At 33.6% G+C, this 26,631-nt stretch overlaps 4 protein-coding genes across 4 annotated transcripts; 2 read left to right on the plus strand and 2 right to left on the minus strand.

The window, feature by feature from the left end:
* The first annotated feature begins 354 nt into the window (after window positions 1–354).
* Window positions 355–2,786, plus strand: LOC125828918 (uncharacterized). The gene is made up of 6 exons (XM_049508225.1): window positions 355–476; window positions 959–1,193; window positions 1,308–2,003; window positions 2,363–2,385; window positions 2,631–2,660; window positions 2,747–2,786. The coding sequence occupies exons 1-6, from the start codon at window positions 355–357 to the stop codon at window positions 2,784–2,786; spliced, it is 1,146 nt and encodes a 381-aa protein (XP_049364182.1).
* A 10,444-nt stretch (window positions 2,787–13,230) lies between these two features.
* On the minus strand, window positions 13,231–13,909 carry LOC125828886 (dirigent protein 22-like). Its single transcript, XM_049508204.1, has 2 exons — window positions 13,589–13,909; window positions 13,231–13,470 (listed from the first exon to the last, which is right to left on the minus strand). The coding sequence occupies exons 1-2, from the start codon at window positions 13,907–13,909 to the stop codon at window positions 13,231–13,233; spliced, it is 561 nt and encodes a 186-aa protein (XP_049364161.1).
* A 5,302-nt stretch (window positions 13,910–19,211) lies between these two features.
* On the minus strand, window positions 19,212–19,816 carry LOC125828876 (dirigent protein 22-like). Its single transcript, XM_049508195.1, has one exon. It carries the CDS (start codon window positions 19,780–19,782, stop codon window positions 19,228–19,230), a length of 555 nt encoding a protein of 184 aa, XP_049364152.1. The 5' UTR covers window positions 19,783–19,816; the 3' UTR covers window positions 19,212–19,227.
* Window positions 19,817–21,790: 1,974 nt separating this feature from the next.
* LOC125828922 (uncharacterized) lies at window positions 21,791–23,196 on the plus strand. The gene is made up of 2 exons (XM_049508229.1): window positions 21,791–22,100; window positions 22,194–23,196. Exons 1-2 carry the CDS (start codon window positions 21,911–21,913, stop codon window positions 22,958–22,960), a joined length of 957 nt encoding a protein of 318 aa, XP_049364186.1. The 5' UTR covers window positions 21,791–21,910; the 3' UTR covers window positions 22,961–23,196.
* Window positions 23,197–26,631: the final 3,435 nt, after the last annotated feature.

A 26,631-nucleotide genomic window follows, 5' to 3' on the forward strand; every position in this document is an offset into this window, starting at 1 on the left:
CATTAAAATTATATCACAAAAATATTGCTATATAAAAGCAACTAATTTCTTATTTATATTATAGGTAATTGTTATTTGTGCGACGGAGGATATACAAATGGAAATGGTTTTCTTTCACCTTACCGAGGATATAGATATTGGTTAAAGGATTGGCTAGGTGAAAATCCACCACCCCAATGTCGAGAAGAGCTTTTCAATATGAAGCATGCTAGAGCTTGTAATGTTATTGAAAGGGCATTTGGTCTCTTGAAAGGACGTTGAGGAATTCTTAGAAGCCCTTCTTGGTACTCGGTTAAAATACATAACAGGATTATTAGTGCTTGTTGTTTGATACACAACTTTATTCGTAGAGAGATGGAAGTGGATCCCTTAGAGATCGATGTGGAAGAACAAGTAGAATATCAACAAGATAACATTGATGTTGTTGAATCATCTCAGGAGTGGACCACATGGAGGGATGAGTTGGCTCAATCAATGTGGAATGCTAACTTAAACAATTGATCTTTACATTATTTTGTGCTTGTTATATGTTAATGCTGCATTTGAATTATTATTCCCTTTAGTTTATGATATTCTTGTAAGATGCATCAACTTTTAGCTTTTTATGATATAAGAAACAATTACTTACATTAATTTGTAATGTGTTTAATTTATTTCTTTTTTGTGATGTGTTGGTATGTTTTTAATTTATTGTTTTTGTACATTGAAGTGTATGATTTTTTTTTATGATGCTAAGTAATGATTTGGAGATACTTTCGCTTTTTATGATGGTAACTAATACTAACAACGATTGTTTCACAAAATTATTCAGACAAATGGAAATTCAGAAATCTTCAATGCAACCACCGAAAAGATCAAGACGAAGACGATCAACACCGTCAACTCGAAGGACATGGACTCCTACAGAAGAAAGTACTCTTATAAATGGTTTGAAAGAGTTATGTGTTAATGGTTGGAGAGCTGATAATGGAACTTTTAGGCCAGGATATTTGATGGTGTTGGAGGACTATTTGCATGAACGTCATTCTGAAAGTGGCTTGAAAGGTGAACCACATGTCAATTCTAAATTAAAATTTTGGAAGAGATGTTATGCAAGCTTAAGTTTACTAAAAGGTAGGAGTGGTTTGGGATTTCAATATAGTGATGGAACTATAATTATTGATGATCCAAAAGAATGGGATAAATTTTTAAAGGTAATTAATATTTTGCTATTAGAATATTATTACTTCATACAGATATTTCTTAAGTCTTCATAATTTATAATTAATACATATAAAATTGTCGTCTTTCTTTTATTGTTTGTCTAGGATGATCCTGGTGCAAGCAACATGAATACTAAAAAATGGCCACTGTTTGCGGATAGGGAGGAAATTTTTGGAAAAGATAGGGTAACTGGAGAACATGCAGAAGGGCCACTGGATGCTGTTGAGGATATCTTAAAGAGTCAAACATCAGGACTTTCTACTGATATGAGTTTAGAATTTCTTATCAATGTTGATGACGATGAATATGAAGATGAAGCTAGTCATGGACCTAATGCACCTACTGAAGAAGCTGAAAATACTGATACAAGACATAATTTTACTCAAACAACTGAAAATGAATATGCTCGAGGATCTCCTCATGAACATACTGGACCATCTGAAAACCAAGGTGAATATGCTAAAACATCTTCTTCTAGTGTCAATGAAAAAGAAAAAGGCAAGAAAAGAAAAAGGGTTGTGGAAGATGTTAATGAAACATTTCTCAAGAGTATGGCGGAAGTTATGAAATTTTTTACTGAAAGCCAAGATAAAAGAATTGGTTCCTTGATCGAAAAGATTGGAAACCGTGACCACTCTGATATGTGTGGTCAAATTTATTCCATCATTGAATCTCCTACATTTGATTTGTACACCATAGAGCAACGTATCAAAGCTAAAAAGGTTATTTGTGAAGATGTCAAAAATATGAAAATCTTTTTACGTATGGGTGAGCTTGAGCGCCATACAATGATGTCCATGGTTGTCAATGATAAACTTTGAAGTATGATAAACTTGTGTATATAAATGGTGGCACTAGTGTGATAGTTTTTGCTCAACTAATAGTTTCAAATCAAAACTTTGATTAGAGTGCCATTTTTTTGATCCTCTAGTTATGTTCACTCTTTTGTGTATGACTAATGTAGGTCATGAGGATGCTAGAATCTTTTGTATATGTAAAATCTATTAAATAGATTAACTCTCATGTAAAAGTTAAGTTTATTGTAAGTTTGTTGCTAGTTATCAATTTTTGTTATGTTGCTTCCCTACAGTTTTCTTCTCATTTTATCTATTATGGTAGACCAGTTTTTGGTCTTGTTTTTTCTGTTGCTTTGATGCAGAGCTTTTGTTTCAGTCTTGACAGGTGTTTTGGTGAATATTTACTGAAATTTTACTCTTGTTTTAGCTGTTGCTTTAGTTGTAGTGTTGGTTGGTTTGTTGTATGCTGCAATTTTGGTTAAGTTTCTCGGTTAGTATGAATACGAGTTTCTGTTGCTTTGATGCATGACTTTTGTTTCAGTTATGACAAATATTTTGGTGAATATTTTCTGGAATTTTACTTTCGCTTTAGTTGTTGTTTTAGTTGTAGTTTTGATTGGTTTGTTGTAGGGATTGCTGCAATTTTGGTCAAGTTTCTCGGTTAGTATGAAGATACAAGTTTCTATTAGTCTAGGCCTATTGTTTCTTTGCCAGATGAGCTAGTTTTTTATGTTGCTTTGATGCAGGACTTCTATTTCAGTTTTAATAAATCTTTTGGCTGTGTAGTGCAGTCTGCATCAATCAACCAAAGATTTACATGAAGCAAATAGATTTTAAGCTTCTATTTCCCAATTTGCAAAGCAACGTTTTGTGGACGATCTTTGCTAGAAGTACAGTTATATGGATCAATATTTTGAGCTGACAAGCAGACACAAAAGCCCAAGCCATACCTCACTTCTCTAGTTGAAAGCATTCTTGTTCGATGCATTGCCCACTTGTATATCCAAATCTGTATGCTTTAACCAACTTACCTTTCTCTTTGTCTATTACAAGACCTCTTAATGACTTAATCGTTAACCCGTTAAGAGTTATCATCTATTTATGTTATTCTATTTTAGGTCCGATTCGACGAGCTTTTGGATCATCATAAGGCATATTTTGCTTATATGATTTTGTACTCTTTGGTTTCTCTTTGGTTTCAATTATTTTTATTATATATTGCTATAATCGTCTGCGTCCTAGACATAGTTGTAGTGTTTGCGTTCTTCCAATGCTTCCTGGTTTAACAATTTTGGCTATGGAAACTCTGTTTTTTGTGTCTTTTCTATTTTCCAAAGTTGAGATAAGACCTTATGGTGCACTTGATTTAATGCTTCCTAAACAAGCTCTAAAATATGGCATGTTGTTCGTACTTGTCCTTAAAAGCAAGTTAACAATTATAAGGGAGTCACCTTCTTACTACAAGTACTTTGACGCATCAAATTTATTTTAAGAATGTAACTTTCATATAATCTCATTTGGTTATGAGTTAACACAAATGCCTATTAAGTCAAACTAATGAAATTGTCTCTTAATATGATCCATTGCCTTTCCTAATGTGTGCAGAAATATTATGTGGATAGGTTGGATTGAGTTTTAAAATGGGTAACTGGTGGATTTTCTATGTTGGATGGATTGAGTAGTTAAGTTTGGTTTTAACTAAAACTCTACCAAAAAAATATACAAAAAGCTAAATAAGAGGGTATTTTTGTAATCAAACCACTTATTTTTAGGATGTATGCAATGGTTATTATTTTTAGTACAACAAACCAAATAATCAATAAGAAATAATGCCAAGATAACTAATCCCAACATAACTTGTATTCAAACCAAACGACCCCTTAGTTCATTTTCAAGACATCATCTCATTTGCCTTCTCACCTTCTAAGACATTTGATCTTCTCTCTCTTGTAGTAATTCATTTGTATTCTTTGGAGAGTGAAATAAATATTGGTGCAGTTATTCTTTGGTGGACGTAGGATCATTTTGATTCGAACCACGTTCAATATTATTATTCTTCCTTGTTCTTTATTTTCACATTTTCTCTAACACGGATCATATTGGGCAGGTCATATATAAATCTCTAAGATTAAAGTCAAACCCAAAGTTTTATTCTTTTTAAGCCATAGCCATCTTTTGCGAAAATAGTCATAATAAGACTAATTCTTTTAGAAAATAAACAATTTCAATCACTTTTAGAAATTCTTTTCCCAACGAGTTATATTCTTTGTTAGCCACGAGATGCTTAAATCGTTGGGATCCGGCTCTTCTCCATTACCCATTTCCTTCATTTCGTCAAGTGCACCTCTAGATAAGTGACACGTGTCTTATTTAAAGTTTAAAGGTCAATATTATATTATATTAACAAATATCATAATCATAGTTAAGTCAACTAATTTTAGAAAAATACTCTCTAAATTTGATTTAAAAAAATACAATATTTTCCATACAAAATTTAATATTTATTAATAGCATTAATTTCATCTTATAATTTTATATTTAAATATTAAAATATTAAAATTGTAGAACATGAAATGTTTATATTTAATGTGATAAATAATAATCTTCAAAAACATTTGCATTTAAAACAATGCTTTCTTTTATTTCACAAAAAAAGAATATAAAAGAATATTTTAAGAAAACGTATATTTTTTCCCTTCAAACGTACAATAACCACATTTTCTCCTTGGAATAATTTTGATATCGTTTAATACTAAAAACCTTTTGTCTTTTTATTTTTTATTTTTGTTTCGTGTTCTTTTATTTTATGGTTTATTTTCAACATTGATAATTCTTCATTTTTTTTTTGTTTCTCAACGTAGTATAATATTTCAAGAATAAAGTTTACTAGTACAAAAAATTATTTAGTTGATTCTCACCTTAAATATCATAAACTTTAATATTTAATTATAAAAATATAAGATGAAATTAATGATATTAATAAATATTAAATTTTGTATGGAATATTTCGTAATTTTTACCAAATTTAGAGAGTAGTTTTCTAATATTAGTTGACTTAACTATGGTTATAATATTTGTTAATATAATATAATCTTGACCTTTAAACTTTAAATGAGACATGTGTCGCTTATCTAGGGATGCATTTGACGAAATGGAGGGGAGCCGGATCTCAATCGTTGGTCAATCACATTTTTGAGATCCATAACACTTTCCTCGGGGAAATTAGTGGAACTTTTACCCTTTCTCTGATAGAATTAAAGGTTTTAAAATACCTTTTCAAATAATTTCTTTTTAAAGCAAATTTATCACTAGACAGTGTTTAGCGGCCTTTTATTAAACATAAAAATATCAATAGTGCTAAGTACAAGCAAGGGGGCTATGTCTTACCTTACTAATCCTAATGAAGTACCTAACTTCTGCTACCTAACAAGTATGAAGAAAATAAAAGCTGGAGAGAACTAAGTATTTTCTGATCATCAAATAATTTGTAATACACTCCACGAAGATATTACAAATGAGGATGCTTAAATAATGTAAAAATATGCCAATTAAGAAGAAAGTTGAGTTATCAGCCTCAAACTTTCTATTACAAAAGCATAAATTAAAAAAGATTGATAGCCCATCAAAAGTAATTTGAAGTATTTTTCTCTTGTCTTCTTCTTCAAACCTATCCAACAACACTTGATAATTCATACTTTCTTTATGGATTTATTGGATCTTGTTGATCCTATTGATACTGTCAAATGGTTCTGTTTTGCCTGTGTAACGACATGATTCCTTCGTAAGGGAAAATCCAATTGAGAAAGAATTGGGGTCAGAAAACTTTTCGCAGTAACTTGAAATTTCCCAACCTAGTCCAGATTTGGACGAAATCAGAGTCTGTGAGGTCAATGGAAATCTGGTAGCAATTGGGTGATCTAATTATGAATTTGATCACATGAATAGATAGCTAAGACGTTAAGGAATCTGTACGACTTTACGGAATTGAATTCGGGTGAGTAGAACTCCCGAAATCAATCTTAGCGTGAACGGTATTTTTTTAGCGTCGTTGGTTAAAGGTGTGTTGTGAAATGGAGGTCTTGGAATTATTGTGCAAGCCTCTCGGGCGGGATTTCTGCTGCCAGGGCGGGGCCTCTGTAGTGGGGTGAGGACCGCTTTTGCGGGTTCGACGCGACTTAAAGTCGTAAATAAACCTCAAAACGTCTTTATTCTGTACTTTTCAACTTTGAGAGCTAAGGAACGATCCCAGACGAGTTCTTGACCATTTTTCACCATTCTTGAGGTTAAAGATAAGGTTTTCATTCCCCGAATTTATTTTTCGATCCGTAGAACTTAGTTTCTTGGGTAATTATTGATGGGGGAGGGTTTTGATCAGGAATTTATGGTGGAAAAAGCCCTAAATTGGGTATTAGGATCTTGGGTTTGGCCTATGGTTGATAATGTTGAATATAATCCGGGTAATTAGGCCTCGTTTATTGATCCTTGCGTTTAAGGCTGGGCACCTGAACGGGTTGTACCGGTACCATACCGGTTCGTTCTGGTCCGGTAGTATTCGGGACGGGATGGGATACACTGAACCGGTACACGGAACGGAACGGTATCATGATTTGGTACTGGTATACCGGTACCGGTTCATCCCGGTTCATTTCGATTTCATTCCGGTCCGGTCCTGGTAAATCATTTTTAATTAAAATAAAAAATAATGTTTTTGTCATTATTTACTTTTATTAGCATTTCTTTTTTGTTTATTTAATTTTTTAAAATTACAAACTTAAGTTATTTAACTTACAAGTTATAAGTATAACTTTATAGCTTAATAACTTATAAACTTCAAAAGATTCAAATCTTTAAAACTTATAACATAACTACATAAGCTCAAAAACTTAAAAAAAAAACTTTATTAAACTTAACTTACAAACTTATATACGTAAAAATTTAAAAAAATATCTTTAAAATAAACTTAAGTAAAATTATTATAAATTTTAAAACTCAAATACTATAAACTAATATAACTTAGAAAAATAAAAAAAAATATTCGTATTTTCGTAGTTCAAAATAACTCAAAAAAATAATTATTTTTTGAAATAGCTATATGTGCTGTCCAGTTTATCCCATCCATGTCCATTCCGGTCCGTCCCGATTCTATCCCGGTATATAGTGGGATGGGACGGAACTGAGCCTCCATCCCGGTAGTTCCGGTCCGGTTCATCCCGGTACCGGTCAACAACTCGGTCAAATAGTCCCATTTCGGTTCGGTACCGATTCGTTCCGATCCGGTCGTCCCATTTCGGTCCGGTGCCCAGCCTTACTTGCGTTAATTTGTATGTTTTTAGACCACGAACAAGCGGGAAGAATCCGAAAAGGGAAGATTCAAGTGCCTTAGGGGATTCAAGCTTGGATTCGAGGTAGGTGATGATTATGATTCTATGAATATGTGATGTATGTTTGTTCTTGCTTCATTAAGATACACGTATGCATATGAAGGTTGCATTATTGATCACACTTGTTGTAAATGTGATAGATGAATGATGGTTACCATGAAATAATGACTTAAATATATGATCTTGAAGATATACTTGTGATTGTGATTGTGGTGTGTTGAATGGATCGATTGCCACATTTCGGCAAAACTAACTTGGATCGGTTTCCACGTTCCGGCATAACTAACTTGGATCAATTGCCACATTCCGGTATAATTATGCGATCAGTTGCCACGTTCCGACATAATCATTGAATCGGGTACCACGTTCCGATATGCTAACTGTGTGGGTGTGGGTTCCATGGGAGGACTATTGAATTGGGTTCCATGAGAGGGCCATTGAATTGTGTTGTGTATTTACTTGTGATGAGTTTGTTCATATCTAATGATGATTGATATTAGAAGATAGTATGTTGCTCTAAACTGATATAAGTATGATATGTGCGAATCGTGAAGTTGTTCATTGTTCGTATATGTTGATGATATTGTATATGTTCGATATGTAGATGTGATTATATTGTTGTATTGATTAATGTACGTTACACTTATTAGGATAGCCGCGTGATTCTACTAGTACATTGTGGTTGTGTACTGATATTGCACTTGCTTGTTCTTTGTTGAGTACAGGGCGTCTTTAGGCGGCTATTGATAGATCTCAGCTAAGTGACTATTGAGCATGACCGGATTCAAGGGTGAGCCAGTTTTTTCAGGCTGCCATGAATCTCTTTTGTTTTAAGTCTATTCTTTGGACTCAGACTATTTGTTTAAGGTGTTTTGTTTAGCTTCAAGGTTGTACCCCTTGTTCTTGGGCTTGTAGCTAGTAGAATTTTAGTACAATGACTTTCAGGTTCTAGGGGTATTTCTGCATTAGTTTGGTTAGTTTTGTTTAAACTTTTGGAGTTTATGGGAACTCTGTATTTTTATTGTCATTTAAATCTGCTTCCGTATCTTTAAATGCATAGTTTTTGGTTAAGTTGTTTATTCTGGGTTATAGTAATGGTTCTCCCACCGGAGGGTTATTGTAGGTGTCAATCACGATGGTCTGGGTCGTGACAAAGTTGGTATCAATGCCCTAGGTTCGTTGATCTCATTGTACAAAAATGAGTCTAGTAAAGTCTTACGGAATGGTACAATGACGTTCGTATTTTTCTTCGAAAGGCTATAGGACTTTAGAAAAAACTCACTTCTTTCTACTCATTCGTGTTATGACTTGAATCCAATTTGGGAGATACAAATTGGTATCTTTCCTCATTCACTCTATGGTCCGAATTAGACCAACAAAAGTGGTAACACCATCACTAGCAAGATAAGATATGTATAGACTACCGACAGTTGAATATGGTCACCATTCAAAACAAGTATCCATTGTCTCGGATAGATAACATTTTTGACCAATTGCAAGGTGCATCGGTTTTCTCTAAGATTGATTTAAGGTCTGGTTACCATCAGTTAAAGATTGAGGTGGTTAAGAATTGGGTTCGACCAAGTTTTAGGATTGAAATTAGCAGTTTTGTGGGGCTCGCTAGCTACTATTGTCGCTTGTGGTATGAGTCGAGTCCAATTGGTATCTCCCGATTCTAATTGGTATCTCAACAAAGTGAACTAGATGTCATAGTCCCTACTGAAGGGACACAAGCAAGTTAATTGGAACTGAGAAGGTTTTAATTGGTATCTGACCTTAGGGGTCGTATAAGGCATAGGATCACTAATTGTCGTCTATGGAACAAACTAATTAAAGAATTTGGACTTTTGAGTGTCGTGAAACTTGTTGTGTAAAGAAAGTCATCACGAAATTAGGTGCAAGGGTCTAGATAAATTACGATATGGTTCGTAAGCAAAAAATCTGGACGTGCGTTGTGACCAACTGTTAACCGTGTGAGAGTCTGGGTGTATCCTGGGGATACGTGTGTGGTAGTGTTGAAACGATGTAAAAGGATTCTAAAGTGCGTACTCTGTTGGGTTGACCGAGGGGTAGACAACAATTATCCTAGCTACGGGGATTGAGTACTCTAAAAATGCATGTGTTAAAGATGGGAACCATTGGGGAAAATTGGGAAAGAAAAGAACCCCAGAAATATTGTTGGCAGGGATTTTGTTTCCGTCGGGGCCGCTGGGGCGGGATTTTCCTGCCAAGGCGAGGCCGCTAGTGCGGGATTCCTCTCGCCAGAGTGGGACAGGGCGAGACAGAACCTCAGCCATGTCTTTCTTATTTTCCCTAGTCACAATTATGGACCCTGAATCGTACCCGAACTAACCCCTGCGATCTAATTCAGTGTTCAACAATCGAATATAAGTTATAATGTGTGTTAAAAATTATGAAGAACCTTGGCATATGTGGAGGAAATCAGCGAGGTCGTGGAGGCCGGGGAAATGGTAATACAGGTAGAAGGGTAGCGCAGCCAGGAGAATAAGTTGCATGTTAAGACGACAGGGCTCAGTTATATGCTTTTTCGGGCAAGATTGAGTTTGAGGTGTGTGATGCAATGGTCACTAGTGCTACTATTGTATCTGCCCGAATGACTATTCTTTTGTTTGATCCGGGTTCTATTTATTCGTATGTGTCAGTTCAATTGCCTTGGGATTTGATGTGGTTTGTGATATACTTGATGCCCTCATCCATGTTTCTACCCCAGTTGAATAGACAGTCATAGACACCCATATGTATCGTGTTGTCCTGTTGTGGCTATGGATTTTCAAATTTTGGTTGATTTGGTTATGTTGGATATGATTGACTTGATATAATCTTAGGCATGACTTGGTTGTCCCCCCCTTATTATATTGAGCTTACTTGTAATACTAAGTCGGTAACTCTAGAGATCCCTGGTAGAGAAAGATTAGAGTGGGATGGGGTGCACAAGCCTAAGCTAGCTAAGATCATATCCTCCATTCGGGCTAGAAAACTGGTAGGGCAGGGTTGTTTGGCTTATTTGGCTCATGTTTGGGATGTTGAGGTTGAGTCTCCGTCTATTGAGTCTGTTCATGTGGTGTCTGAGTTTAAGGAGGAAGGGTTTCCTACGGATTTGTCTGGTATGCCTTCGGATAGAGATATAGATTTCTGTATTGACTTGGAAATTGGCACTCGCCCCATTTTCCATCCCTTCGTATCATATGGCTCTAGCAGATTTAAGAGAGATTAAGGCTCAAATCCAAGAGCTTCTTGATAAGGTTTCATCCATCCTAGTGCTTCCCCGTGGGGTGCTCTTGTCTTGTTGTTAAGAAGAAAGAGGGTAGTATAAGAATTGGTGATTTTATCTTGAGCCATAGTAGAGTGGATTAATACCGAAATGACAAGCTTATGGATAAATAAAGTCCCATTGAGTATACTTGGGTGAAGGTAATTGAACAGTTTAGTAAGTAAATGTGTATAAAATTGGGTTAGCCCTTTGAATTTGATGGGTATACCTAACTTTAAGGTGTCATGTCGATGAAAAGGTTGACTTCGTAGTGATAGTCAGGGCTAACCGAGTGTAATGGTGGTATGATTTCGTGATTGATTGTGATGGGATGCAACTATATAATAAGATTGTTGGTAAAGCGAATTTTGTGTAGTAAGTACGAATAGCGAGTATCTAAGGTCGTGGGTTTCTAATATTGAGTGAGTAACGTAGTTGTATGAAAAGTTTAAGAGATGGTGGGACACCACTCGAATAGAATGTTAAAGAGCTAGAGTTATAATAAAGGAAAATATAGTGGGACATAGTACTACCTTTAGAGAGAGGCTAGAGCAAGAATATTTTATTTGATTGCAAGAGCTAAAGAGATATATTTAGTGGGGTAGATAATTGGGTTCAGAGACGCGTGATTTCATTGTTTTGTTGTGGTTATGGTAATAGTGTCATGGGTCCATTAGATGAGTAAAAAACTATCGAAAAAGACTTGAGAAAGGAGTGTGCAGACATTAGCTTGAGTGTGATGACAAGTGCTTGGTTTTGTTTTTGAGTCTAGTAATGAGTATGATGAAATTTTAGCGAAGGATATTGTAAGATTGATGGAGATGCGATCAATGATAAGCGAAGATCCATGAATTCATAAAAAATCTTCAAGGTACAAGCTAATGTTGATAGATAAGGGGATGGTGTTATACGGTTGAATTTACAATTCATGTTTTTCATTGTAAGTCTACATTCGTGGTGAGATATGTTGTCAAGGTATGAATTGGAAATGTGAGAAATGATCAATTGTATCAGGTAGTGAACTTTTGAAAAGATTTACACTTGGTTTGAGTCGTAAAGTTTATTACTTTTGATTGTTAAAGTATCTAAGAAAGGGTTTCATTTTAAAGTGTTGGTTTAGAGTAAGGTAAATGGTCGAAGTGTTCATGATGGCTGTGAGTATGATTCACTAGCTAAGCCACGTGTGTTTTCACTTTGTGGGTGGATCCCTAGAGGTGGATCCGGTGTACCGATCCTGTGATGTTCTCTTGGTTGAGTGTGATGATTGGGAAGACGTGGTTATTTCAGATGACTTATGTGATGCTGTCTTGGAGTGGCTAAAGTATTTCAGTGGTTTTACGTATATCACCTTGCTTATGAGAATCCATAGAAGAGTAACCCTGTGTAATATATGGTTGTCCGACAATCTTAACATTCATCTAGTCATCGAGGTCATGTATTGATTGTGTGTGGTTGAATGTGGGGATCGTTGGGGTCCAATTCTACTATTCTTAAGAGGTAATCTACAATTGCTAAATCCAACATTCGATAGTGTGGTTAGAGGGCTTGTATGCTTGGACATATCTCTCGATGAGTATCTAATGTTTAAGAATCAAATTTGTTATAACTTAAGCTCATGAGAATTTATGTTGTGGGATGAAGATATTGTTAAGAACTATGATTGTTTGGGAATTATGAGTGTGTTGGTTGATTCAGGTTCACTTCTATTTGTAGCGAGTATTCACTTGGAATTTTATCGTGTTAAATGATTCGCCTGGATGATTGTGTCAAGGTCCTTGATAACATATTGTAGACGTGTGTACGATCAACTTCGGTGGCGTTGTTGAGAATCGATTTTGTTGTAGTTAAGTTTACATACAATAATATTTATCACTCGAGTATTGAGATGACTTCATTGAGGCATTGTATGGGAGGATGTTTAGGTATTCAATTGGTTGGCTGGGGACGAGGATTATATTGTAAAATGAGACTCAGTGTTGTTAAACAAGTTGCATTAAGGATTGTAAGGTATATCAATATGGTGGTATAAAGATAGTTTGGCCTTTTTATATTTCTTGAACAATTCTTACCTCGTGAGCTAGCTTTGGAGTGAGTTTGTCAGTTACTCAGATCTATTCATCCACCTTTTAATTTTGAAGATTTGGTGGATAAAAGTTCTTTCATTCAATAAATTTTATATTCACTAAGAATTAAAGTTGTTCACTTATATATAAAATAAAAAAGAGTTCCCATTTATTATGACCCTAATAATAATATAATCATCTAGTTGCCTACACACCTTTTTTTTTTTTCTCAACTATATATACGCCGGGCGTATGCTTTGACCTTCAGATTATTTAAATTTAAATTGGTAATATCATGAGTCATGACTTATATTAATTTTTATGTAGTTTTTAAATATGTAAAAAGAAAATTAAAAAATCAAGATTTTATGTCTGAATTCTCGATCAAAGGTTTCATTTCATTGATCAATACACATCTTTATTCTAACAACAAAATACATAAACTATAGAAGTATACATTCAACTATAATGAACATGAAATTACAAATTAAAAAAAAAACAAAAAACAAAGCACATCAAATGTCATAATGCTGGACTATAACATTGTACTCAACAACAGCACCGGTAGAATTCAGCCAAGAGGTTTTCGCGGTGGCGATTCCCTTAGCCAATCGAAAAACTCCCGAACCACCAACGATAGGCATCTCACGATACTTATGAAGTGCTGGGTTCCTGCCAAGTACACTTAACGTGCTACCATTATACTTTCCAGTTGTGAACACGAAGTTGAGAGTCATGAGAAGGGCCCCGTGGAACTAACCGTGGTGGACCCGCCTTGAAACAGCGGGACCCGGTGGGTACAGCTAGTCGGGTTCGCAAAGCGACGCCCGGAAACCACGGTAAAAAAAAAAAATAAAAAATGAGAAGGGCAACTTCATTTTGATCAGCTCCGCCATAAATCCCTTGGGCTCGACCCACTATAGTCGAGTCGGGCTCAAGTCCAACTGTTAATGGATCGTCTATCATTGCAACATACCCAAAAAAAATTGGGGATGTGGACTGGATTATTGGAACTGCACTTGGATTTTTCCCACTAACTATGTCATGAAAGTAAAAATGAAATTTAGTTACCTTTTGTTTTGCATGAGGAAGCTTCTTGAACCATTTTTCAACAGCTTTGGGTCCAAATTCAACCCCTTGAGTCATTGGCATAAGAATAAAGCAAAGCAATAGAAGTAGGCATGTTTTTTCCATCTCTTAATTTCTACTTTGTTGATAATGAATGAATTGCATATACAAGGACATGAGAAAAAAAATCCCAATATATAGTATTGTAGATGTTGGTTGTTGAAAATGTCAAAAGATTAATGTATTCAGAGTATTTTAAAAAATATGCATTACATCAATCTCCACTATGCACGTTACAGGCGGCTAATATAATTTTGGTGTTTTTTTTAAATCCCACGCGGTGTTTGGTGTCTCCCTGAAAGCTTTGACTAAATCTGAATCATGTACACAATTCAAATCGAAACCTCTAATAAAATATGAAGTAATTTCATCACTATACCACAATCAATGTTGATAATATTATTTTGGTTACCATTACATTAATGTGCACGTTAGGTCAAACTATTGCAACCCATGTTCCAAACAATTAATGTTATGTAAAATGTTAAACTATTGTAACTAGTATATCCTTTTTAATGGAACGATTATGTTCTGTCTTCTAGGAAAATATTTACATGTTTTAGCCTGTATTTTGAGTTTGTTATTAGATTTAGTTTATATTTATGGGTAAACACTTTTTAAATGTTTTTATATAAAATTGATATATTATATTATGCGACATAATATTTTATATTGAATCATATATTTATGAAAAAATTCCCTTTTTTCTTAGTGTTCTTATTCTACCTCAACTCAATTGTCGCTATATAACTAGGGATGGCAATGGGGTGGTGTAGGGAGGGGACGGTGCGGGTTGACTTTAACCCACAAAATTTTTAATTCGCCCCGTCCGGCCTCGGATAACAACTCTTTTCATTTTCAATCCGCCTCGCATAGACCCGCCTCGCATGAACCCGTCTCGCATAATCTTTTTTAATATTTTCTTTTTCTTGTTATGTTTGATACTAAAAATAAATTTCATAAAAATAAATTCATTTTTTCATTAAGTTGTATTAATTTAATAGGATAGTGACTTAAAATTTTATTTTTTAGAGGCCAATTGGGAAACATGCAAGAAATTGTATTATTTTTTATTGAACCATTTTTATTTATTATCTTGAATATTTAGTAGCGTTAATGAAATTATCTTAATAAATAAAGCTACATCACTCTTATAACATGTAAAAATTTAAAATTAAATTTGAACCCACATAAAATCACATATACCCGCAACCCGCCCCGCCCCACATTAATTTTAAAAAAACTCACTTCAACCCGCCCCACATAACCTTAAACCCGCCCTGCCCCACCCCACATAGCCTTAAACTCACCCCGCCCCGCATCCGCCCCGCCCTATTGCCATCCCTGCATATAACCCACACTTCGAATAAAGGGTGACAACATTTTATAGCATTTAGGGGTCGTTTGGTAGAAAGAGTGATAATGCAGGGATTAGTAATGCAGGGATTAACAATGCAGGGATTAGCAATGCAGGGATTATTTTTTATCAAGTGTTTGGTTCATTATTTCCAACCTAATCTTGTGTGTGGTTTAAGACTCTACAAGAAGCTTATTTTCAATTATACCCTTGAATTATTATGTGATTTTTTATTTTATGTATAGCATTCTGACATATTTTCATGTTCATTCCGTTGGTAAGCTTCCATGCATTCCATTGGCCAATATTACTCATCACATTATCATATCCCCTCAAATATGACTATTTTGAGAAATGAATTGTTACAGTCCCCAATATTTGTGTTGGATGGTTTTGACATTATTTAAATGATACATCACATTTTTAAGAGTTAATATCTCAAAAGGTCACTCAATTTGGGGAATTTATCTAACAAAGTTATTAAAATTTATTTTGTATCAATAAAATCACTCAATTTTAATCTTTGTATCAATAAAATCACTTGACTAAATTTAGCATTAAAAAAGTTAATATGGTAAAATAAATTATTTTCAATATCATATATACATTAATAGAGTTTAACTACTAAACTAATTCGACAAATTGAAGTTTATAAGCGGATCTAAATTATTATAATTCAAACTGGCAAGAACAGTACCTTACCTGAATAAAATGGGGCGTAATATTGCTAGCCAAGGCCATTAATATTATATTGCAAGCCAATTTCATTACTGTCCTGGCCAGTTTCAGTAAATAAATTGGAACGTAATTCAATACTGGATTAGTGACGACTCTGAGAGCCATTGATATGCTGCATTCACTATTTATTTATTTATTATTTTAATTATGAATATAATATAAAAAGTAATTTATTTTGTCATGTCAAAAAAAATTAATGAAAATTTAGTTGAGGGACATCCTGTGTTTCTTTACCAATTCTGAAGACTGTATAAAGAGATTGAGGGGTAGTTCAGTCATTTTGTTGTCTTATCCAAGGCTTATTAAACATGGTATTAGTAATCCCTAGGTATCCTTTGTATTAGATAAGACCACATATGGTGTGTTAAGTTATTCATGTATTAGATGAGTTTGAGTTGAAATGTGCTATCAAACATTGTATTGAATGAATTAAATTTTAATTCAAGGACTATTTTAATTAATACATCCTATCAAATGACTCCTTAAAGTTGTATTCTTGAAGAATAGTCAACCAAATAAAATAAGTATAAAGCTTACGAAGAAATAGAAAGATTTAAAGAAAAGCTCGTTGCTAAAGGATAAAGCCCACAAAAGAAAATTAATTACCCAAAAAGTTAGAATATGAGTTTTGATTTTTATAATAATAATTTTAAGTGATAATAAATGAATTTTAAATTTAATATTTGTACATTTTTAATAAATTTACTAATACAAATTAATTATTTAAATAAAATCTAATGAAACTCACATGCGGACTACTAGCTCTTCCTCTAATGAAAAAGACATCATCTTAGATAAGAATCAAAAGCACACCTAGACTATTCCCTTTTGAGTTTCATACCTAAACTATTGAGAGTATGAATGAGTAAAGACATAAAGTGACACCTGAAATTGTCTCGAATTTTCAAAAAGACACTTTAACTATACGGGTGTCCTATTACCCCCACAAAAGTATTGAATAATGTTGTAAAAGGGTCATTTTGACCCATTTTCTCAATTGGTTTGTGAACACGCACAACATGCGCGTGAATGTTTGTTTTTTCTGAAAACCCAATTAAAAAGTGCCACATTTCACTGGTTTTCTTTATTAATTATTTAAGTGCTTTAAATCATCTTCTTCCCCAAAACATTACCGTTTCAAACTCAACATTACCATTTTCAAGCTCTTCTATATAATCATCTCCATTAACAACTTTCTTAAAGTCTCAATTGAGCAATCAATTCTCAAATTCCCTCTATTTCGAAATCCTAATTTGACTGAAAAACTCAAACCCAACAAAAATTGTTCACACCCAAGTGAGAAAATACTAAAACAAATTCAACCCAAAAACAGAGAAAGGCAAAAATCAAAGCAAAACCCAATTACAACACCAAGAAAGAGAAACAAAAAGAGAAAAAAAATTCACAGAAAAAGATAATTATAAGACGATATCGATTTTCAACAAAATTGTACTTCAAAATAACTATGTCCCAATTCAATTCTTGATTGGAGCAATAATGGCGAGTTGAGGTCCAAGCTTCTCCTCAGCAACTTTCTCAGCCTTAACTTTAAGTTTTGCCAACTGCTTTCTCCTCTCATATGCTATTTGCGCTCTCTCCTTCCTCTTGTTCTTGAGTTCCTTGATAGAGAGACAAGAAAAAGTGAAGAATTTGGGAAGCTGAGAAATAACAAAGAAAAAAAGATTTTTCTACTTTAGTAAAGAATCGGGTCGAGCTGAATGGGTTGAAAAGAGTGAGCATCACGTGCGACAACTCAGACGAGGGAATGAGTCAAAATGACTCATTTACAAAGATATCAAAAAGTTCTGTGGGGGTGATAGGACACTTCCAAAGTTAAGGTGTCTTTATGAAAATATGGAACAACTTCAATAGTGATTTTATGTCTTTTTTTGAGTATGAATTTCATACTTATACCATCACGTATTAGTTTGAGAAACATACCTCCTTCTTTTATTCCACTTTCATAATGGTGTGTGTAATAGACTTTCTTTTTTAAAAAAATTATCACATGACACTCCACATGGAAAAAACATTTCACCTTGACAAAAATTAAATAAATTAGTAGTATCAGTTAAGTTAAAAATTAAAGTAATCTATAAAATAAAATGTAAAATATTTTTCTTACCCAACTCCACCACTTCCTCTCACCGTACTCCCCCCTCCCCCCCCCAAAAAAAAAAAAATCCCTTCAAATAATATATATATATATTAGAAAAGTATATTTTATTTGCCGCTAGACCTTTTTTAAAATAAAATTTTATATTTGTTATATTCGGTACACAAGTAGAAAATAATATTTTCTTAAAAAGAAATGTATATATTTAACACAAAACGAGAAAAATGTAAAAGATATAAAAATAAATTAAGAGCGGAAGATGGGGTTGGGTAGAGTTTTTTATTTTTAACGGGGGATAGTCGGGGAGTGGGGGGGAGGTGGTGGAGTGGGGTGAGAAAACTATTAAAAATTTTATTTATTTATTTTTAGATAGTAATACTTTAATCTATAACTTTTAACTATATTAATAGTTTATTTAATTTTTGTCAAGGTAAAATATTTTATCTATATGCAATGTCATGTGGCAAAGTTATTGCATATAAAAGAGAGTGTGTATTACAAACACCACTGAGATGTATTTCTCAAATTAATAAGTGATAGTTCAGGTATGAAACTCACACTTCCAATAATTTAAGCATGAAACTCAAAACAAAAAATAGTTTAGATATGTTTTTGACACTTATCTTTAGTAAAAATGATATTAATACTCAGGACAGACGTGGAAGTTGCATTAAGGATTGTTCGGTACATCAAAAATTTCTATATTTGGCAGTAATATAGAAATTGTTTGTACTCACTCATACAAGAAGATTTTTAAATTACTCATACCCCGGATGTCCAATTCTGGGCGTGAATTGTGTTGAGTCTCACATTAGTGGATAATTTGGCCGTTCTATATGTCTTTAGCAAACCTCCCTCATGATTGGGGGGGGGGGGGGAGGGGGAAGCAAATGATATGAATAGCTTCACCTAGATGCCTAGTTCAGTTACTCGGATATGTTCATCCACTTCTTAATTTTGAAGATTTGGTGTATAAAAGTCCTTTCATTCAATAAAATTGTTAGTATCATGACTTATAGCATTTTTATATAGTTTTGAAAAATATATCTAAAATTAGAGTTCCCATTTAATTTATGATGACCCTAATTCGCTTAGCAATTGTTTTATCTTGCTTGACTTATTCAAATATAATGAACATGAAATTACAAATGAAAATTAAAAAAGCAAAGCACATCAAATGTCATAATGCAGGACTATAACATTGTACTCAACAATAGCATCGGTAGCATTCAACCAATAGGTTTTTGCAGTGGCGATTCCCTGAGCCAATCGAAAAACTCCAGAACCACCAACAATAGGCATCTCACGATACTTATGAAATGCCGGGTTCCTACCAAGTACACTCAACGTGCTACCATTATACTTGCCAGTTGTGAACACAAAGTTGAGGGTCATGAGAAGGGCAACCTCCTTTTGACCGGCTCCACCATAAATCCCTTGGGCTCGACCCACTATAGTCGAGTTGACCTCGGGTCCAACTGTCAGTGGGTCATCAATCATTGCAACATACCCAAAGAAAGTTGGGGATTTGGACTTGATTATTGGAACTGCCGTTGGATTTTTCCCACTAGTTATGTCATGAAAATAGAAATGAAATTTAGTTACCTTTTGCTTTGCATGAGGAAGCTTCTTGAACCATTTTTCAACAGCTTTGGGTCCTAATACAACACCTTGAACCATTGACATAAGAATAAAACAAAGCAATATAACTAGGCTTGTTTTTTCCATCTCTTTTTCCTTTGTCTATAATGAATACATTGCATATACAAGGATATTAGTATATATATATGGTAAGTAAATGTTGGTTGTTGTAAAAAGTCTAAAGAAAGAAAATATTAATGTATTCAGAGTGTAAATAAAATATAGAGAAGGTTGTAACTCAGGTAAGTTAGTTGACTATATATTTTTGAAAATTTCCCTTTTTTTCTTATTCAATAATCAAATTCATTAGTATGTAATTTAGGGGTGTACAAAATCGAATCAAATCGTAAACTGAGTCAAATCGAACAAAAAACTCGACTAGTGATTTGGTTTGACTTGGTTTGGTATTGGAAAAAAAAACCCGATTATATTTGGGTTGGTTTGGTTTTAACTAAAAAAAAACAATCCGATATTATATATGTAATTTTAAAATTTTATTTTATACATAAAAATATTTACTTTGATATAATTTTAAAATATTTCTTATACTATATCATAGTTTTTATCTTTTAATATATTATTTCAAGTTTAAAACTTAGAATTCGGAATGGTCCAATAAAGATTATAGTAATTCATAGATGTTGATAATTATAATAAAACTTAAATCAAAATCAAATTAATACTAATGCAAAAAGAAAATCAATTCAACACTAAGAATGACAATAATATTGAATATTTGTTCTTTAGTTGTACATTGGTTTAGACAATTAAAATACATAATCTAAGTTTAATTTTCCTTAAATATTTAGTAATGTAACTAATACTTATTAAACTTATTTTAGCATGATTTAGTACTTTTAAATTATGATCATTTTCATTATGACTTTGTAATATTTATTTTATATGATGATTTTATTATTATTTTTTATTGAATATTTTAGTGTCATCACTCATCTCAAATTTTGTGTTATTTTAAAAAAAAACACCTTAGATAATTGTATTTTGGTTGGACTATAGAAATATTTGAAGCACATGTTAATTATATGTTTGTATGCAAAAAAATCCAGAAATCTGGAAAAAAAAATCGAGGTTTATTAGTTTGGTTTGATTTATAAATTTAGAAATTCGATACAATGGTTTAGTTTGGTATTTGAAAAATTCGAACCAATCCGAGGTTGAAAAACCTGAAAAAACCCGAATTTTATTAGTTTGGTTTGGTTTATAAATTTAAAAATTTTACACAAATAATTTGATTTGATATTTGAAAAACCCGAACTAATCCGGTCGTGTACACCCTAGTGTATGTGTACTTATTCTACTCAATTCAACTGTCTTTATATTATTCTTGAAGAATAGTCAACCAAATAAAATAAGGATGACTATAGCCACATGATAAATTAAATAGCGATTATGACTCTCTACCAATAATTCAAGCAAAGGGCCCCACCATCATCACCTAAACAAATGACAAAAGAGAGAGTCTACTTTTATCCCCCCCACAACGCTACAACCACAAAATATGTTGGATATTATATATGTTAGACATAATTATGTTGGAACAAGAAATATCTAAAAGGAAGTGAATAATTGAAGAAAGTTCCTACATCACAATGTATGTATTTAAAAAGCTTAATACATAATAACCCTTTAAATTTATCAAAATATTACATTCACATTCAAATTAAATCTTGTTCCAATTAAACACCTCAACTTTTAATAAAGTGTTTCAATTCAAATTTTGTAAAAAAAAAAGAGTTGTTTTCATTCGTCTATTAAATAATTATCCTAATCACTTATGCACATCAATCTTAAGTAGAAAATGTTCAAAATGATGTCATGTTTGCCTTTGGGTTTTATGGCTTATTGAGGCGAAAGAAAATGACATATTTTATGTGATTAACTTAACTATCTCATAGACGAATGAAATACATCAAAAAATAATAATCAATTTTTTCACTAAAAACATCTAATTTGAACCCTTTATTAGAAATTGAAGTGTTTAATTGAAAGAACACATAATTCTGCGGTCTAAATGAAATATCTAACCATAAGTGGGGTGCTTATGTATTAAGCCTTACTAGAATGCATAATTGCATATATTAAGAGGCAGAAAAACTCATCTTTTCAGTGTATAGAAACAGAGGAAAGAAAGAAAATCCAGAAGAAGAGGAAGTGATTTATTGCTTCTTCTTCTTCTTCAGAAATTATTCTCAGAATGGGTGCCGAGGTGTCTAAACAAGTCGAAAGACGAAAAGCTATCGATACTCAAAAGAAAAGCTTGTGTGATCTCAAGGAGAAAAATGGATGCAACTTTCCTGGTTATGATTATCATGTACAGGACCGAAAAAATTGGATGTCAACACTTGCCCCCGAAAAACTTCATGTGAACCAGATCGTTTGGCCAGGTACGCAAAAAGCAGATTCAGAATTTAAATTTTATAAATTTAAGATTCATAATTTGATATTTCATATCAATGTTTCATGTCTTACCTTTGTAGGTACACATGATTCTGCAACTGATGAGATTGGAATCCCATTCATTTCTCGCCCTTTCGCACAATGCCAATCTTTGTCAATTTACCAGCAACTGGTAACTGGTGTTCGTGTTCTTGACATTCGTGTTCAAGAAGATCGACATGTATGTCATGGCATCCTTCTTTGCTACCATGTTGATGTTGTTATCAACGATGTCAAGAAGTTCCTATCAGAAACACATTCAGAGATAATAATCCTGGAAATCCGTACAGAGTTTGGTCATGATGATCCACCTGATTTCGACAAGTATTTGGAGGCTGAGCTAGGGGAGTTTCTCATCCACCAAGATGACAATGTTTTCAACAAGACTATTGCGGAGCTATTGCCAAAACGAATAATATGCGTTTGGAAACCAGGAAAATCACCTAAACCTAGCCAAGGAAGTCCTTTATGGAGTTCGTGTTACCTAAAAGATAACTGGATAGACACTGACTTACCTGAAAAGAAATTTGAAAGCAACATGAAGTATTTGAGTGAGCAACCACCAGTAACATCCCGGAAATTCTTTTACAGAGTGGAGAACACGGTGACACCACAGGCAGATAATCCAGTCCTGTGGGTGAAACCAGTGACTGAACGGATTCATCCGTATGCAAGGTTGTTTATAATGGAATGTATTTCTCGAGGTTATGGTGATCGATTACAAATATTTTCATCAGACTTCATAAATGAAGATTTTGTGGATGCGTGCATTGGTCTAACAAATGCAAGGATCGAAGGGCAGCTCTGAATCTGAACATATGTTTACAGGTTAATATAGCAGTATAAGTATGTCTTTCAGGAATTTCAATTATGTACATAGTTTGATCAGAAAGCAATGCATCCTACTTGTTGCTGAAGAGGTAATTGTGTGCTATAGGTAGCTAGTTTGATTCTTTAGTCCTTATTTAGGTGCCTGAATGCGTCTGCTGCTATATCTCTGTAACTAAGAATGTGTGAATTATCAATTGCATGTTTGGGTTTGTGTATTCGTTCATCATGATCTTGTGTTTTGTTAAGCTCCTGGTACTGTCAATTTATCAAAAAGTAATTTCTTGATCACAATCTATCCCTGATTGTTTTCATGAAACAGGAACTTCTTTATGAAGCAAATATTAAAGGAACTGTATGGACATAGTAGAAGACAGAAGTATGAAAATAGGAAAAGAAGAAGGCACAAAATTCACTTTTTCCATTCATTATGAGGTTGTATCAATATGAACTATGCCTAGGCCCTAGAAGAACCATTTTCTGATCTCATATCTCTACAAAACTTGGTCCTCAAAACTCCTTGAAATTATTGGATATCAAAGAAAGTATTCATGCTAAAAGCAGACAATTGGATTGAATGCAAGATTTTACAATTTGCGTTACAAAATTCATGTCAAGTAAAATTTGATATATTAAAAGAGTTTTAGACCAGAAAACTCTTGATAACTTCTCACTATCATATGGATGCATAATCAAGTAAAACAGTAAAATCAATCTCGCATTGAAACAGAATTTATAATTAAACAGAGGTGTGCGTGCACATAAGAACTCAAATGTCTAAGTACATAAGCAACATATCTGGAAGTTATCCATCGCCCAACGCAAGAAGTTATTGGGATTTGTCCTACTTGCTCTATTGTCTCAAAAACAGAGGTGTGCACATAAGAACACAAATGTCAATTTACCCTCAGCTACGCTAACAACGATAGGCGACCCATCATAACTCTTTCCTCTTATGCATTTCAAGTTAGCAGTCCTAGCATTCTGAAAACTTACATCATGAGTTTCTTGGTCCTTCATGGAATTATTCTGTCACCGATGACATGCACCCAGACTAGTCTTCCAAATTCTATCAATTCAAAGGTATTGAGAATACTTTGGACACTTCTATCCAGCCGCTTTGTAGCTACACTAGTTAATCTGTTGTACAACAATAACATATAAGTATCATGATTCACCAATTGTATCTCAGTGTTGCATAGCTAAAGCTTATCAATGGTGAAACTTATGGTAATGAGCGGAATATTAAATAGTGCAAAATATCTCTTCATGGCTAATGAGTTGATTCAGAGGAACGTGAAATATTTTGGCCTCTCATGTCCCCTACACTATTTGCATCAGCCCGAGAAAGTAGATTAGAGCTGGAACACTCAGCCAAGTCCTGAACGCCCAATACAGGGTTGTTTTGCACCAATACCCTCATAAAATGACGTAATTCTCTTACTTCTTCCTTTAATTTTTGTATGTCACTTCTTATAGAAGCAACATCGTCAGCATATTGCTGTTTGAATTTGCTGATTTCTTCATCTATTTTTAGATAACTTGCTGTCACTGATTTACCATCAATGTTGACATTTAAGTTAACTTCATCTTTGTCACTATCAACCTTCATCACAATATCCCATTCCCCGTGATTAATCCATCTTGTATAACCTTTAACAAATCCGTAGCATATTAGATGATCATATATTACATTCCTTCTATACCAACGGATATTACAACACTTTGCACAAGGACATTGGATTTCTTCGCCTTGAGGTTCTCCAACAGTGTAAGCAAAGTCCAAGAAACACTGAACACCATTAATATACTCTTTGCCATACCTCGGTAAATCCATCCAATACTTGGACACATCTTGAGCAAACCTAAACAATCAAACATCGATATTAAGACTTCAAATATATATTCAATTATGCGTTACCAATACTTTACAAACATATCAGTAATATGGGTAAAACCTATGCCTAGTAAATTCAACCTGGAGATCAAGATGGACGTTTGATTAGTCTAAATTTAGATAGCAGTCTTCACATACCCCTCTTTCCACGTTTTGGTCTAAACTACCTTCAACCTTTGTTTTGGGTTTAAGGATGCCTAAGACAAAGGTTGAGGGTATTTTTAGACCAAAAGGTAGAAGGAAGGATATAACTAAGCCAAAAAAACAAGGGTTGAGGGTATGTTAAGACCAAAATGTGAAAGGAGTATATTTATGACCATTTTTCATATGTTGGGGTATTTTTGGCCCTTTTCCGTAATAATAGTAAAAGTTCTCGAACAAGTCTAAAACGTATCCTCAACTAGTGACTATCACCTATATGGATCTTAAAAGATAAATTCCAAAAGGAAATAAAGAGTGAAGAACAAATGACATCGTAACAAGAAACATAAAGAGGATAAAAATTTCTTACCGAGTCATGATACTAATTGCGGCTCAAATCAACTTCAAGTCGACTGCCAATCTTTCCAGATACAGATTAATCCTCTAGTTAAAAGAAGAAAAAAGAAAGATAGATGTCATGGACAACAACATCAAATAGGCTAGACACATGCACTGCAAGGTTTCCCTGTCTCAAAGATACAATTGTTCTAAAGCCCATAACAACCGATCATATAGCAGAAACAAAGGAGACTAAGTGCTAAGAAATAAACGTGAGGCAAAACTATTTGTCTCTATTGGGACTAGAAAAATGACAGGAAAAGAGAAACTATAGATATTGGGCCTTATGGAGAGTATGAATTATATAAAAGGGTTGGTAAACATAAATAACTGAAAGCTTAATTAGTACATATACTCAAACCGATAAAATAAAATATATAACATTTTGTAAGTGGCAATCTACAAACATCAAGAAGTTTTAGCTAGTTAAAAATAAAAATGTAGTAAAAGCAGTACAGTTCAAATTTAGTATAAGAAACTTTAGTGCATATTTAACAAACCACGTCTCATTGTTTGTTGTTTCCCTTTTCTTGGCAAAAACCATTTTTTACTGTTAAGAAAATTAATCATAGGCTCTTAAGCCCATGGCCAGTAGTCCAACTGGTATTTCAGAATACCTATCCTAGAAGGCTAGAACAATACCTGATCTTTATGTCGGAGAAAAGGTGTCAAATAACTTGTAAATGGAAAGGATATGAAATAAATGGCCTAGTTTTAGATTTGAGTCTGAAATTTGTATTTCTCAAAATTCAACCTTATGAAAACAACGAGAGATGCGAATGAAATCTATTCAAGGTCATAAACCCAAGGCAGTTGTATGAGATAGACATTTTGATATTACTATATATCTTACTTTTTCAAGAACAACTAACATACGCACTGTAATCCCACAAGTGTTGTTTGGGATGGAAGGGTAGAATTTAAACACACATTACACCTATCTTTGAGGGATAGAGATGTGGTTTTCAGTAAACCCTTGGCTCAAAAGAAACGTAGACAAAACATGATAGAAAGAAAAATAACGACAACCATGGCATAGAAGGACGATGCATAGAGAACTCAACCAAGCTGTAGGATTGTAACATCCGGTAGGTTGAAATAACTATGAAGAGGCTTAAAAATCGGAAATAGTCATTTTTGGAATAAAATTCTAAATCTGGAAATTTGGTTAAGTGTGGGAAATTAGTGAGTTTTGGCCAACTTTGAGCAGTCAT

The sequence above is a fragment of the Solanum verrucosum genome, unplaced genomic scaffold (genome assembly GCF_900185275.1).
Source record: "Solanum verrucosum unplaced genomic scaffold, falcon-dt-bn FXZP01000067.1, whole genome shotgun sequence".
In the NCBI taxonomy this organism is placed as follows: domain Eukaryota; kingdom Viridiplantae; phylum Streptophyta; class Magnoliopsida; order Solanales; family Solanaceae; genus Solanum; species Solanum verrucosum.